The following is a 17,427-nucleotide window of genomic DNA, read 5'->3' as shown; positions in this document are numbered from 1 at the left end:
AAGTATATTAATGTAACCACGAAATAAGTATATGCGTTATAGCATAGTACTGCTGACAGCTGACATATTGACAGAGGTTAGTCTAAAAAAAACAAATTGACTAATTACTGCAATAATATTTATAATTAATTATAAGAGGTCAATATCCTCCTCTCAAAGGAAAACAACCATGTCTAGTAGTAGGAAAATACAGAGTTGTTACAGAATAAGAATCGAGAGCAAACTTATCGATGACTGAAATGAGTCTTTTGTTTGTTAGTCTTAATAAAGCAAAAGACCAAAGTGTTAATAAATTATAAATATTTCTTATAAAATACAGAAAACGATAAATAAAACAGAAATAAAGCCTCCCCAAAATATAACAACAAGTAGTCTAATATATATTCATATAAAACCACAGACATAGGTATCAGAGAACAGTCTAACCCAGCTAGCTACAATCAAATGTAGACACGGATGACATACAATTTCAAAAAAAGCACACAAATTTAAAAATGCTCGCCTGCTGGGAAATTAAAAGAATGGAAGTGCCACAAAGGCAATAATTCGTCTCGCCACTGACGGCCGACCGTCGGCCTCTCGTCGGGATGCCATTGGATTTCTACTCACAAACGAGTTCATGCACGTTCATCTACATGGTTTGATTTTAAACACAAAATTTTTTTATAAGAAACAATACGAGCAAAATTCGTTTAATGTAATATATAAAGTTGTCTGGAAGAGATCACTATTTAATGGTAAAGTCGCCCATTATTGCCTCTTTGCTTTGCTTCGTGTAGTCACATTTATTTTGTCCATATTATTAACAATTATAATCTGTATTATTCTTTGAAAGGGATAATAAAAAAAATCTATTCATTCATTCATTCATATCATAGCTAAAATATATAGTAACATTTTAACCTCTGTAATCAGATATAACAATTCTGACAATTAAATTAAAATCTTTTGCCATCTACTCTATAAAGTTGTATGCGATGCGCTCTACAGCTCTGACTGGAAACTGTTACGGTATGTCTGTACGCCCGGAGAAGCTACGAATATTAATTTCTATTGTTTCTTCGGGCAATGTCAACTATCCCTCAAATAATTCGCATTTCGCATTTTAACCACATTATTGGGTGATAACAGACCCAAGAATATTATTTGGCTATGATTTTCTATAATAAGTAATTCGCTATAAGAAAAAACTATTTTTCGGCCAATATCGAAATACTAAACAACAATCAAAATATAGCCACTATTCTATCCTTTTCAATTATATACATACATATATGAATGACATTCATTTAGTCAAATAGGAGTAAGTGGTGATTTTTGTTTGTATACAAAAATTACATAAATTCAATGACCATTATTTGCAGATCCTATAGAGGGGTAACATCTCAGCAAAAAAAAACTGTTTCTAGCATATAAATATCATTTTATTACATATATGTATATCAATATGCAACTGCAACAAAGAATCAGACTTTTTTAAGTTAGCTCAAAATTTTGCACCATTAGTTAATTCCTAGCAATAAATCCCAGTTGGTCGCACAGCGGGAGGTGTTATTGACTTCTATGTGTAAGTGTACGTATTGCGTACGGTTGGCGTACATGACAGCACGTACATAGAGCTCGATCCAACCGCAGAGGCTCCACGTCACATTTCCACCGCCGCATAAATTCGGCCCGCCGTCTAAACAACGCCTCCGAGTGGTAATTTTCGCTTGTGTTGTTGCAATTTTCGCCAATTTTCCTCGAAAATCGTTCCCGACCAAACCGCCCTGCCATGAAGCTACGGACTGGATTAAACTCACGTAGATATCTAACGAAGGGGGGTTCGTTTACGGAACAACTTTTACGAAAGGCGAGCTACGTTTGAGTTGCCGTTTGAAATGCTTGTGTGTGGAATATTAAATTGTTTAAACGTTACCTTTGACGTTCCCTCCCTTTCTATAGCCACGTACCGTTATAATTACTCTAACTTAATCTGCACAATGTAACTTTGTTTCCGTCTCCTCTGAGTATTCCCTCACATGTACATTCGCTGCGCTCAATTGCAAAACCCAATCGCAATAAATGAACATTACCTAACCAGGCTCCGTTACACTGTTGTATAATTTAATAATTTTGTACCTATATTTAAACCGCAACAAAAAGGAAGAACCCGTAAATCCGAAACCCTCTTAGTTCACTACTATTTAGGCGAGGAGCGCAAAATAAGTTGCACGACATTCCGTCACAAAGAGCTCGCGGCGTTCTCTGAAAAAGGACAGTTTACTCTTTCAATAAAGAGGGAGCTAGTGTGCTGATATCTACGGCCACGATATTGCCTCCCCGCTTAACCCATTTTGAGTACTTACCACGTTATAATATGCATTAAAATGCACTAGCGAAAAGTTGTACTGGCACTCGAGACTCGGGCCTGAAGGTGCCAGCAGACAATGAGAAATGAGCGTATGATACTTTCGCAATGCGGGCCCCTCGTCTCTTCTCGTTCCATTTGTTTTATCGCGCCTAAATCACTGTTGCTAGACAAGTTTTAAACACCCCGCCCCGAGGTTGATAAAAGTTTGACAGCGACTGTCATGTACATACTGAGAGCTCGTGTTTGTCAATGAAGGGAGCCGAGGTATCAAAGACGTTAAGAGTATTTAGAAGTTAACGAAGTTAATTAAATTCCCCGAGTTAGACGTCAACGCCGGGACTCTTTAGTATCAAGGACGCCTTTGTAAACAAACGAACATAATAACGTTCACGTATCGCGTGAGTACAGTCTCTGTAACAACAATCTCGAAACCTAATTACGACGCGTTTGTTCTAAAATAGGAAAGTAGGAGCTCTCTAATTTTTATGAATCATATATGAGGTTAGATTTGGAAAAAGTTTGGCACGACGTGAGGGAAATCAAATTGTAGTCCAGGCCGGATCGGCTTTGACATCACGTGCTGTCGTGCCTCGGGTGCTATTAAAAATGATTTAAAATTCACAGTCGGCTTGACGGTCGACTCGCCAGTGAAACGTTATAGCCATTTGATGACATAATTATATTGGTCGGACTCCACCTCCAAAATGTCCTTTGATGTTTTGAAATTTAGTTTCAGAAACTTTCAGTATTACTCTTGTATAAACGGATTTTGTTGGTGAGTTGCTAAACAAAGTCTCCTGAGATTTTAACAGTCAAAAAATAATATTATTAAATGCGTACCTAACTTACCCATTGTAAGTACTCACGTAGTAAATTAATATAGGTTAAACTGCTCTCAGTTCAGTGTAATATGTAATTTGATCCTAATATCCTCTTCATATTCGTATTATAAATATGAAAATTCAGTGTAAGGTAATCTGTTCATCGTTCCTTTTGCAATTAAGTGATGAATAATAAACTAAATGTTCAGAGCTCTTCTTATCCGCCTTTAATTAATAAATATTCAAAATATGAGCTTTATATCGTTAAACATACCTAAGGCACTTTTAAGTTATGGGAATAATACTGGTAATAATTTACAAAATAACTTAGCATGCATAAAATGTAGCGATACGCATCGAATATCGCTCTTGTAAGTATCGGAAACCCATTTGCTTAAGTGCATGAAGTCTAAGTTTTGCCATAAACATGAAATGCGGTTTCGCAAAATGATATGTTAAGATACCGCTAAGGTACTTCGATTGGAGTGGCGGTAGTTTATTGTAGGACATACTCGGCTAACGTGCTCCAATCGCTAGAAGTTACAGCACTCTTGGCTCCTGACGAACGCGAGCCTTCAAAACAGTATATCAACTCTTATGACGTTCACGGCCCACAAGACGAAAATTAACTTTGTTTACTACAATGTTACGTTACGATATGCATATACAATTACTTATATACAGGAATGTAGTACGTTGAAATTATACTTCTAAGTCCTCGTCAATCTAAAACATTAAACTTATTTCCCCTCACGTTTATCAAGACTATAGTCTATTAGTAGATGTTACAAACAACTTCAATTCAAATATGCCAATTACAAACCTCTACGTAATTACGTATACTAATAACATTGAAATCAATTTAAAAAATCCGCTGAAGTAAAATAAAATCCAATCACAAATCCATCATGGCCCCCGTCGGCGATTTATAAAACGATCGCGCCTTCACACAAATACAAAACAATTAGTTATACCTATAATTAGCATTCGAAACGCGTCCAACAAGAATAAACATTGATTTTTTATTCCCCCAAAACTGGAGGGAGAGGCCGCGGTCCCGGACGGGACCGGGAATACTAATGTGTTCACTTTTGAACGCTTATTCGCGCCCCGCTAACGGCGCCCAACGTTTTTTGCATAAAACATCTCATCAAAGGATTGCTTAGGTCCCACAGTATATTGAATATCAAAAGGTGCACGAACGAGAAAGTTTTTGGAGGTGGGGCGGTCGCGGCATCCCTAATGCCGGCCACCGTGAAAACCTTCTTTAAAAATACACCTTTGAAACGTGTTCAGAATAACCGAGCGCTTAACGGGTACGCTTATTTCGCATCTCAAATATAATATTTATGGCATAAATAAACGTTGAACCGTTTGTTTTGATACCCGGATAAATATATCAAGAGAATGCCACATTATATTATTTTATTTATATCACCTTTTTCGGACTCTATTGTCATCGTGTAAATGTACTGTAAATGCGTGAAATTTTTAAATTAACTTAATTATTTATATTATAAAACTTAGAACATAGAAATATGTATTTATAATTAAAGACTTGACAATTTATTAATTACAAATTGTAAAATTAATATCAAAATAAATCAAGTAAAAGATGCATGACACAATAATTGTCTATAATTCTTTTTCAATATTATATCTATAAATATAATAATTGACCTTGATAATGTAGAGATTTAACACACATTTGTGTTCATGACTATATACATATATTTATATTGTTCCAAGGATGTTCTAATATAATGTATATATATGTCAGTTAATGCAGGTGGCACAGGACCGTTCTTTATGGCAGCCTATGGGGGAGGCTTATGTCCAGCAGTAGACGAAAAATGGCTGGACTGAATGAATATATATGTTTACAATAAAAACTATATCTACTAATTTTTTAACACTCATAATTATATTATGCTCAGCTCAGCTTAATGTAAAATTAGATAGCGATCTGTAACATACCTATGGCTATTTATTATTATTACTAATTTTCAGTCAATAAACGAACATAAAATTATTCATATTGATTGGGTATATAAATAGTATAAAAGAGGTCAGGGGTGCAGGCTGATTCTTTGATAGTCACATAAAATTTCGAGCGACGAATCTCGTAAAAGTCGGCCGAGTGCTCGTAGCAAACGTTAAAAAGCCACGTTCTTCGATTTACGGCACCTATAAAATACATATTGCGATCCGTGATAAAAGTCCCTGCCGAATTCGTTCATACTGCCAATCGAAGAATTTATCTGCTATGTCTTACAATACGGAACAGGATTATCTATATTTATGTCATAGATATTAAAGATTAAATCTTGAGTAGGTAAATGGGATTATTTTATTACTTACCATAAAAAAAGTTAAATTATAACTTGGTGTTGTTTAAAGAATTATATTTTATAATGGATGAAAATGGAATGGTCTCCACGTCCGTGCCTTTATTCTATTTTGGTGGGATATCAGTGAGAGATAGAAAATGAGGATGAAGACAGGTCAGTTAATCCATCGTGACAAATTCACAACAACCCCAATGATTTCCAAGAGATATTGTGGAAATGGATCTGACAGGGTACCTATATTGCTAGCAATGAGCAGTTAGTCCCCGTTACTAACAATACAAGAGGTATTGTTACTAATAATACGTGTACAACTACTAACAATACCTCCCATAGGAAATTATAATTAGATATTAAGGAAGACTTCTATGCGCTCAAGAACATGAATTCTTATTTATGTTCCACTGCTTGTCTCTGTACTTATACTCTGTAATTATACCATAATATGGCACTCTGCAACTCCTAGAATTATTTTAAATAATGTTTTTTTATAATGATTTCTTCCTTTTAAAAGTAACCACTCGTTAATAGGAAACACTGAAAAGAAAGGGACTAACTATTACGTATCGCGATTGAAATTACCATGCATTTTCGTACTCATATTATTAGTTCTAGAATATATTTTGTCAATTCCCATAAAAAATATATTTCGACAATACATATATCTAAGTCTATACATTATATTATAAATGTACGCAACACTAAATATATGACACTACAAACTTTTAAAGCATACTGACATAACGGTACCGTATCAGTGCGTTCCGCGAGGTGTTTAAGGAAATCCCACTCGAACTCTAACCGGCAAATCTATACGTTAAAGATGGAGTTTTTTTATGAAAAGCAATAAAGATGTTAGAGCTACTTTGTGTTTGGGAATTTATACCCATTGGAGGAATAAAACTTATATTGTTCGGGGATCGCAAAAAAGTTTTCACTTAGGCCTGTCGAAGCGAAATGTTTATTGGATTGCGGGATTATTTCTTTTGAAACTGCTTTCTGGGGGCATGAGATATTTTTAAGGGATGTTATTAAAAGAGACATAATTAAACCGCGTCTCGTCTCTAAGGAGTCGTTAAAATTAATTACGATTAACAATAGAAATATGATTCTGTTATTTTTTTTAATAACTCTAACTGATAGTGTAAATGTGAAAGTGAGTTCATTTGTTTGTTACTTCTTAACTCCTCGTATAGAATTTGACATATATATCAACCAATATTTGGCATGGAATCTTCTATCTTCAAACTACAGGTAGTTATTATAATTATTATCTAATTAGACACGTGTATAGTTATATATATATATATATATATATATATATATATAATAAACCAAAATAAATTAAAAAGAAATTTATTTCTTTTAGAGCAAGAGACGTGGAAATTAGTATATAGGTTATTACTTTACATATTTCTTTTTAGAATTTTTCCTTTTAAGATGAAAATTTCCTTATAATTTTCCTTTGTGTACAATATTAGGCCAATAAACCTGGAAGTTATTGAAAATTATATTTACAGAATTGTGAAGAAAATACACAAGTTTGAATTGCTTAGCTGTAGAAAAGCTATAGCTATATCATGAATTAAAAAAAATAGATAGTTATTTACATAAATATTACAATTTATTTTTAAGTATGTTTACTTGTTGACTCCCCGCTAGTTGGTGTGACGAGCTCAAATGCATTGCAGAAAGTCAGTGGATGCAGGTTGCTCAGCACCCTTCTTTATGGCAGTCTATGTTCAGCAATGGACGAATAGTGACTGAGATGATGATATTGGCGATGCTTACTTATGATATACAATATTAAATTCGCAGTCTAGCTTATACCTTTAGCTGGTTCATGGATTCATTATGATTTGAAATAGTAGCCAAAATCAAATGTAAAAAATAATCTACTCTTATATATTTATTTTATTATGTATATAATTAATATACATATAGATACATAGTGGTAGAAAATATATATATATAAAAGACGAACTTAACTTTGTAACAGTTTCTTTTTCTAATAAATTAAAAGTATAAATAATATTAAATATTTGTAGTAAAATACCTAATTATATTCGTCAATTATTTTTTTGTCAGTAGAACTAAGCCTTATAATACATTATTGATCAGAAGCGGCAAAATACGGTGAAATAAAAAATAACTAGTGTAATTGTATAGTAATGTTGCAATATAATAAGCCGATAAGTACATACTGAACGTCATTTTATTATACAAGATTTTCTTGTTACGTTTTCCTCAGCAATCTCCTTACTAAATTCGTTACAGCGAGGCAGTCCTGGGGGAACGAGCCGTCCAGTCGCACACATTGTGGGATTGTTTAATTATTTTGCTTGGCTCGACCATGATCGGAATTAATGACTATAACTGGAGATATTTATAGTCCCTAACGAAGGATTAGATCTAACATATACGTGTCCATTACTGTACGTCTGAATTACGTGAACTAATAATGAGGAATTGGTCAATTCAAATAAGATTTAAAAAAAGTGTACGAGATAGGTATCTATGCCTACTAGCTTTTACCCGTGACTTTATCCACGTGATTAGGATATGTTTACTGACCGGGATAAAAAGTAGCCTATCTTCTATATTCTTCATCCCATATAATACGTGTAAACTAAATTTCATAGTAATCGGTAAGCCGTTAAGGCGCCATAAGAAACTGTATCCTAGCTTCAAAACCAAACGTTTAATGTGATTGTGTGACATTTAACATACTATAAATCAACTCTCTATTGCTAATCATAGGCCTCTCCTTGGAAAGTTTTGCCATTAGTTGCTACGCTTGGCAGGCGGATTGGCAACTGCAGTTAAACTTTGGCGATGTTTTAAGAAAGAAGTTGCTGCGCATTCCTCATGACCTTTAAGTTCCCTCGGTCGTCTTTTTAGACGCTCGCGGAAATAGAACAAGTGACCTATTCTTTGCCAGGACTAGAAAGGACTACGCCTATATCTGCCTTTAATAGAAAGAACTCAACATTATATTAAATTTAAAACAAAATAGTGACACTGTACCTGTACTGGAACAAAGTAACTATTACATTATGTACGTAGACATTTAATATTTCAAACAAGTACTCTGGAATATAAAGACAACCCTTTTTGAAAGTATAATCATCTATGTGAAGATAAGTCGCTGGATTCTCTTTAATCTCACGAACATAATGTTTTAAATCTTAATAACATACACCTACAAGTTATTTTATAGTATCCAGAAAAATATTTGTTAAAATAATATGAAAATACATTGTGAAAAACATTACACTGCTTACTAAAATAAAACCGGTCACGTGTGAGTTGAACTCACAGGCCGAGGGTTCCGTACATAAATATATTAACGTGAGATAAAATGCCCTTTATTGCATTTATCATACGAAATACATACATACGTAATAGTTATTATTATTCATGTTACAATTCGTAATTTCTTATTTTGAGTCATAATTATGCTTAGTCTTTAAGCACCGCATAGCTGTTTGATTTTGAAGATTCTTTGGTAATTCCTCAAAAATGGCGGTATTTAGACACATCGTTTTATTTTTCCTGTAATATTCACATATATTTTTATAAACTATAATTATTACAAATTTTCGTCTTCACAAACTTTAATAATAAGGAGGGGATGGTCTTTTTATGTCACATTTTCGGTCATAAATAAAAACTACACAGTATAAAAATTAATAAAAATCACTTTTAAAATGTACAAATTAAGCTTTTTTATATGATATCACACCTGGACTAATAGGTTAACTTTAAAATTTGAAAACAATGTGTTAAACTATTTCAAATTTTAAATAATATAGTAGCTCATAATAATCATAGATAGCATTAATAGTTACAGAGACAGTAAGACGAACAGACAAAGGTGAACAAAAGGTTCCTTTGTAAATTCTTGGTACGGAACTCCAAAAATAAAATAAGCCTAGTATAATATAAAATAGAGAATAATCCTAAGCATTTCTGAGCCGAACCTACTGAAGTCTTAAAATCCAAAACGTAGTAGGTAAGATATCCGTACATTCAAGGTATTCGTGCATTATTCTCCGATGTCGCCGAAAATTTTTTGATAAAAAAACATACCAATAATTCCAGTTAACCGAACCTACTGAAATTTGATGTCTTAGATAAATCTTAAGTTCTAAGAATTAGGTATAAATATATACGTTAATATTAGACCTGAGCAAACAATATTTTGCTGTTAGACATCGATTAACTCCAAAAAAGTAAAATAATCTTATTTATGTATGTAGAAATATAAAGGTAAGAAGAAAACAAAAATTAAGTTCACGGACGGCGCTTAATCAGCAGTCTTCTTTATCTATGCCAGTTTGTATACTACTGGTTATTATATTCTCACACTCAATAGATAAAATAAAAAAAATTCACTTTTTCCTACTAACTAAACCCATTTATATGAACAGGCTCTTTGTGGATTCTTATAACAAAAGTTGTTGCATGTTAAATGTCAACATTCTCACTCATAATGAATAAACGTTAGATATTAATTTTTAAATGATCTTTAAATTATTTCTTCAATGTTACTATTTTTTGTATAAAAGATATAATTAATAATTCCTACGATCAGGATCTTAGGAATTATATCTTGTAGTTAGTAGACTTCAACGTGGCTTGAAGTGAGCCTACCGCCATTACTTTGATTAATTTACTTTATTTTTGTTGTTTTCCATAACCGAAAATTTTGTTGGAGATTAAATTTAGCTGACATTATCACTATCAGTTGACACCAAAAAATGTGTCTAAATAGTTTCAAATACATCACCTTTGCGGTCAGTTAGATTAATAAACCTCTGGGCTACGACGCTCTCATTTACTCGATATTTTTAAAATAGAATTTAAAAAAACCAGTATTTGAAAATAGAAACAGAATAGATAACTAATTTTAGTGGGAATGTAGAGTTTAAAAATATAATCATATCTTATTAAGCTTTTTAACTAACACTGTCCTGAAGTTGATTAATATTAAACGTGATCTAAATAATATATTACTCATACTTAATTTAGATATGTATACGCATTAATATAGGAGATTAAGAAGATGATTACACCGCTATATATACCTACCATATAAGGCAACTACGATACTCAGATAACAAATATATCTAAACAAACATACCAAAATACTCCGTCGCATTTCCTTCCCTTAAGCAACTTCTAGAAAATCTAAATAATTGTAAGAAGATATTTTTAAAGGATTTGCCATCGTGCCTCTCTCTTAAATTAATTACTTTAATCTTTTAATTCAATTACAGTTTATAAGATTGTACGTAAGTACCACAATCTACTGTAAGTTATGTTAATTGAACATTTTCACTTGAATAAGAAAGAAGAAAAATATTTATTCGCTGTAGGTACGCAAGACGCAGACGTAGTAGTTTTTCCATACAATGAAAAAAAACTGCTAGCTTATTATTATGAATAAATATAAATTTATAGTAATATAAACCCATATAAGTAAGAGCCAATAGACCGAAAAAACTTAGGCTACGGCATATAGGCCTATATTCATTAAAAGCCAAATTACATTTATTGTTTATTATACTATAAAAATATATTCAATTCACAAGCTTAATCTTATGGCGTTCTTTTCAACAAATTCAAACTATTGATAGCATAATATTTATCAAACGACATGTCGTTTCACAAAGTTACAATAATATTGGCACCCTCATATTTCAATATAATTCGGGGGCCCAGCACCTCACGTCACGTGTGAAAGCTTAAAACGCGTAACATCGCTACTGTAAACAGATTGGAGACAGCGCCGTGTACAGCTTCCCCGCATTTGCTTGCAGACAAGTTTGCTGAATGCTTTCCCATGTAGCTATTATCACATCAACCTACTTAGGAGCAAAATGGTTTGAATATGTAATCTATATAGTTATACATACGTATATATATTGGAGTTTACATGTCAATGATATATTTATTTATCAGTAAATTGCATTGGCCGCGAACTGATCCGAGTTATCAAGAAAAATAATTGCCTCTGTCTCTCTCCATGTTAAATACTACAAATGTTTAAATTTCAAAATTATTAATTGAGCTATTATAACACTACAAATAAAAAACAAACTCATTTTCATATTTTAATATTAATAGGAAAGATTTCTTTACACTGTAATATATGTAAGGATTATAAAGATGAATATATTTCAAAAATAAATTCCACATATTACGTAGATAATGAAGACTATTTATTTCAGTAATCCTTCCCCAGAGTTTATAAAATAAACAATAACAATGTGTAATTCAGAACGATGCCTTAAAATCTCTTTTTGCTTAAATAATTAAAAGTAACTTAAATCATATCACTTAGTATACAAAATTTAAGCTACTGTATTTTAATTCTAACATTCTCGTATATCAAATAATTCATTGACATCAGTAAATTGACTAAATTAAAACCAATCAATGCTAACTCTCATTTGTATATATCTATTTATAGGTAGCTCTTAGTTCCTTCATACGATATTCAGCCGACATAATTACTGGCACTTGTTTGCGTCAATCAAAACCATTCCGCCGTCGCAGGATACTAATGGGCTTCGATGTCAGACTGACGGCACTGTCGCCTACAAATTATACTTATTGCGTCAGATATATCACGTTAACACACTCAATATTATTAAGATGTATTAAAGCATACATACTAATCTATATCAGTACTTGTCAAGCTACACGTATATAAATAATGTAAATAAACAATCGAATTTTCATTAAATATTTATAATGTATCAGACGTGACGGCTTAGTACTCGGTTGTTTATGCCTTCTCTACAAGGTACTTGTTGAGAATAGATAAAATTATATTATCTGTGTAACATTATTTAGATGCGTACCTAATTAACTATTCGATTATTTTTATTATCATCTTGTACATACAAATATAAAGAAACGAGTTTTTAATCGAGTCAAAACTAAAAACTTGAATCGCACTTAAAATATATTACAATGATTCTGTGTTTTAATCTCCAACATGATCTCATCATCTTCATCATCATCTCAGCCATTATCCGTCCACAGCTGCACAAAGATCTTCCCCATAAATCATTGGGTTTTGCCAGTAATTACCATGCTTGGCAGGCGGGTTGGCAACCGCAGTCAAGCTTTTGATAATGTCTTAAGATGGATGCTGCTGCCCATCCCTCAACAATAAGTTCCCTTAATCGCCTCTTACGACACCCACGGAAAAAGAAGTGGCCCATTCTATGTCGATATCTACACGGCACGATATGATCTTAATATTATAAATGTAATAGTTTCTAAATATATTGTATGTTTGATGAGTTAACGAAATGGATTTCAATGAAATTTAGTACACAGACTGATCATTTTTACCCTTAACACGACACTGGGTACCTCTGTCCCATTCGTGTTTCAACCGTGAAGCAGTTGTGTTTGCATAGCTGTGTTTCGGTTTGAAGGGTGGGATATGGCGTGAATTTACTGGGTACAGAGGAATAACATCTGAGTCCTTAGGAATGGCAACGCAGGGGGGGTATCATGAGCTAAACAGTATACTCTGTTATGTTCATGGTACTGCCCATGTCTATAGGCGACGGTTACCACTTTCCATCAGGTGGGCCGTCAGCTTGTTTGCCATTCTAAGTTGTATAAAAAAAAAAAACTTTTTATCCGAATTTCCGCGATCAAAGCTGTGATATATATATATATATATATATATATATATATATATATATATATATATATATATATAATTAGTAGAACATAAGTAGTAACGTAATAGAATAGTAGGATGCCAATCGTCAAGGAACCGAGAACAAACAGAAATATATGTACCACATGTTTATTCACAGTCGCACACAATAACAATATTACCATTAATTTCGTACCGGCTTAATATAATTACTGATTTATAACTCAGCAACTATAGCATAACGAACAATAATACGGCCTGTGCCATTTCGTCTAGGGTGAACGCAACACGTCGCGTTACTATTGTACGTAACCCGGTTAGGTAATTTCAGTACATGCTTCTAATCCAATTAGCTATTAAGATTCGTGGCCCGAATATTAATTCGCTCCCGATTCGGCTTTGTAAGGAGGCTGGAGGTCGCCCGACTATAGCGAAACTGTAGCCTTATGTGGAACGAACAACGTACCGCTCGTAGCTCGAGCCGTGCTCACGTGTCTAATACCAAATGGGTGATATTGATTATTTGCAGCCTTAGAATGTAATAACAATATTTTCAAAAATATGCTCCCTTACATTTTTATGTATTGATGCATTAAAAAATTCTGAAACAGTGATAGCTTCGTTTTAAGTTTTAAACCAATTAAGCCCTTGAATGAAAGGAAAAAAATATATATGGAGAATTATATATGCACATTATTTTTATTCATACAATGTAATAAACTAATAATATGTATATGATACAAATTAAGTTGCTAAACATAGAAATGTTGGCATAATTATAATTATACCGTAACCACTATAAAAAAGTAAAACCTAACAATAGATAAAAAAATTATTATAAAATATATTTGAATTAAAAATATATATCTAGAAAAACTACAACAAATGATATATACGTCAATAATATATATAATAATTATTAAAATCAGAACAATTTCTGTTTTCGTGACTTTCTTTGCGACCGACAAAATTAATTGGCTCCATCAAAATGACGTACCCTTATAATTTATCACATAGTTAAACAAGCAGTTAGAAACGAATGCCGTTCAGTTAAATTCGTGATTTCTCGCTTTGGTCTTTACACCGGCGGTGAGCTTGACACGAATACTATGTCAACCTGTTACAGAGTAGACACAATTAATAGAGACTACAGAAACTAATATTTTAAGTATATTTAATCACAATCGCATAAAAAAAATAAAATTTTAAAACTAAAAAAAAAAACATACAGTACCCATATGAAAGAATAGGAGAAAACTTACAATATTCTGTCACATTTTCCTTTACAAGTTCTAAAAAACTATATAATTATTAAATAAATTTATAAATTATTTTATGCATAAAAATCAGAATCATTGATATTAAATTAAATATAAATATATATAGTTCACGACTATAATCCCAAATGGGGGAGTCAGATGCAATAGTCGACTGTTGCTATTATGATGTTGTAGGCGTATTTAATATAGATGATGATTATCAATAAAAATCTTACATTAATCTTAATTGTTACAGATGATGGGAAGATTCACAAGATCGTTCAATGGATACGAAATGGTGACAGTCAGTCAACTCTGCTCGATATTTTCGATGTAACACCTGGTGAACCTATTCAGGTAATTATAAGATTATAAGTAATTTAATAACACACAGGTTCAATTTCTATACGTATATCAAAGCCAAACTCTTATATTTGTTTTTTACTTTACATTTCTTATTATAACAAGATAGTATCATGGCTCTTCAGTTTACAAAATTATAACATAACGAAATTATTGATTATCCAATGTTGGTATTTTTCGAATTTTTATTTAGCGAATTTTATCAGGCTAAAATCAATATATAATAAACTTAATAAAATCTATTAATTTATCGCAACTATCTATCTATCTATCCCATTGAAGAGCAGCGCTCTTGTCGTTGGAGCTCTTGCCACTCACTACGATTTTCAGCGTGTCTCTATATGAAAATATTTTTTTTTTATTTCATTTTGCCACACTTTGCCTTCAATTGGTCTTGTCACTGTTGATTTTATAATCATACGTCAAATCAAAAATAACAATTTACCACCTACCTACCTATACCACAAATACCTATAACACAAATACCTATAACACAAATTTTAATAAAATAAATAATTTAGTTAGTAAAATAATAATACATCTAGAATATGTATTTGTAATATTATTGATTTTTACAAATGAGCTGCACGTCTAACATGCTCATACAAAAACAAGATTATAGAATACAAGACGACCGTAAACTATCAAGAACTTGAGAAAATTAGTTATAACATTACGCTTATGTATACTTTTTTCTCCACAAGGCAATGGCCATCTCCCGCGCCCACGGCTCCCTCTACGCGGCATCAGACAAACGCGTGCTACAGCTACGGTTGGCTCTGTGTGCACGGCGCTACGACGCGTGCGTGCGGTGCGCGCGAGATCCGTATTGTGGCTGGGATCGAGATGCAGGCGTCTGTCGAGAATACGCGCCTGGGTAAAATAAAAAATATGTTAATTAATTTAAAAATAAAAAGTATTAATTTATTCATTTACAAATTAATAATATACAATATTCCTTTTTTTATTCCTACAATGTCTTATAAATTTCAATGAAAATCACATTAAAATTGAAGAAATTGCTACTATTTTTTTATATGTTCTGTGATATTTTCACCAATTGTAAACTGATCGTTTATTTAATCCAAATGTTTACTTCTATATGACTATATATTAATTTTGTGAAAATTTAAGTAGACTTTAAAAACTTTAATCACTTTAAATTAACCTAGAATCCACAGTAAAGATTCCATTTGACGTCTTTCCGAATCTCGTATGTCCGATCTACGCAGTATCATACCTATTATTGTCAATTGCAAATTTTGTTCTTTTTGTAGTTTATACATCTAGAAATAACAAGCTGACAATAACACCAAGTAGGAAATGATAACTTGGTAATAACCATCGCCTATAGACAGATGGCACCAATAAGATATATCCCGTAATTTAAGTGCCATACCTCATCATTAAAACCGTAACACGACTAGGCAAGCATTTAGCCGCAGAAACACGAACAACGCAGTTCACTGACAGATCTATGCAGATGACTTTGTACAAAGTTTCTCTCTAATTAATTGTGTTTATACTTTAACAACCACATTTGCTACAGCGAGCTGTCATTGTATATTATTATGATCTTTCCATATTAGTTACGTTCACCAAATTATTTAACCGAATATCTAATTATATTCCAAATAAACTCAGCACGTAGATTTGTATCCAAAAGCCTATATTTATTTCATATAAAAATAGAAATGCTTAGAGTTCAAATAACTAACGGTTTTCAACAAATTATATTCAAAGTAAGCTTCAAGGTTTTTTCATAATATGTATCAAACTCATGTAAGCCTAAAACCTAATCTACTACATGCGTGAAACAATGAAATACAATTAATCAACCAACATTTACCAACTCGCTATTTGATTTATTAACCCCATATTACGGATACCGAGATTAATAAATCTTTGTTTCTTCCTTTTTCTTTTTATAAATTATTAATTTCTATTTATTTCTCTTAGATTAATCCAAGACGTGGTGAATGAGACAGCTGATATTTGTGATTCGTCGATCACCCGCAAAAGCGTCTCTGCTACTTGGGGCCAAAGTCTACATTTGGGTAGTTTTGTAAAAATGCCAGAAGTGTTACATCCAAGAGCTGTCATCTGGTATCACTACTCAAGAGACAAAGGAAAACATGTCATTACATTTAAGTAAGTTTATTACATGGATAATACAATGATTGTTGTACCCTTTCCATTCTTTTAATTTACTTCTACGAGCTACTTTAGAACATAAATGTTACAGGTCCCGTGAAAATCAAATTAAAAATACGTAATTACAAACTGCATATTGCTGTATTCCTATTTAATTATTATATTGCCTTTTGAGATATATATCATTCATACATTGTGGTATCTACTGTTAAGAATAGGACTCTCTTAATTGCTTTAACATTTCACGGTCATCGACCAAAACGTATCAGTTATTCTAATTAAAAAAATATCATAATACTATAAATGTACCGTTTAAAAATACTAACAAACTAAACTATAAAATGATAATGGAAAAGTTTTAATGTATATATATTTGCGAAATAATAAGACGTCGTCTAATATTTATCAACTTCAAAGACACCTAAGTGAATTAACTGGA

The 17,427-nt window shown here is 32.3% G+C and overlaps 1 protein-coding gene across 5 annotated transcripts in view; it reads left to right on the top strand.

The window, feature by feature from the left end:
* LOC113512878 (semaphorin-2A) overlaps positions 1 to 17,427 on the top strand; it is a 398,040-nt gene that overhangs the window by 377,568 nt on the left and 3,045 nt on the right. For all 5 annotated transcript variants that reach the window (XM_052894754.1, XM_052894755.1, XM_052894753.1 and 2 more), the window contains 3 exons: positions 14,728 to 14,828; positions 15,539 to 15,711; positions 16,794 to 16,985. In XM_052894754.1, coding sequence (XP_052750714.1) covers positions 14,728 to 14,828; positions 15,539 to 15,711; positions 16,794 to 16,985 — 466 coding nt within the window. The remainder of the gene's footprint in view (positions 1 to 14,727; positions 14,829 to 15,538; positions 15,712 to 16,793; positions 16,986 to 17,427) is intronic.

The sequence above is a fragment of the Galleria mellonella genome, unplaced genomic scaffold (genome assembly GCF_026898425.1).
Source record: "Galleria mellonella isolate WM207_F2 unplaced genomic scaffold, CSIRO_AGI_GalMel_v1 utg23, whole genome shotgun sequence".
Lineage (NCBI taxonomy): Eukaryota > Metazoa > Arthropoda > Insecta > Lepidoptera > Pyralidae > Galleria > Galleria mellonella.
This window is presented reverse-complemented; position numbering and strand designations above follow the sequence as displayed.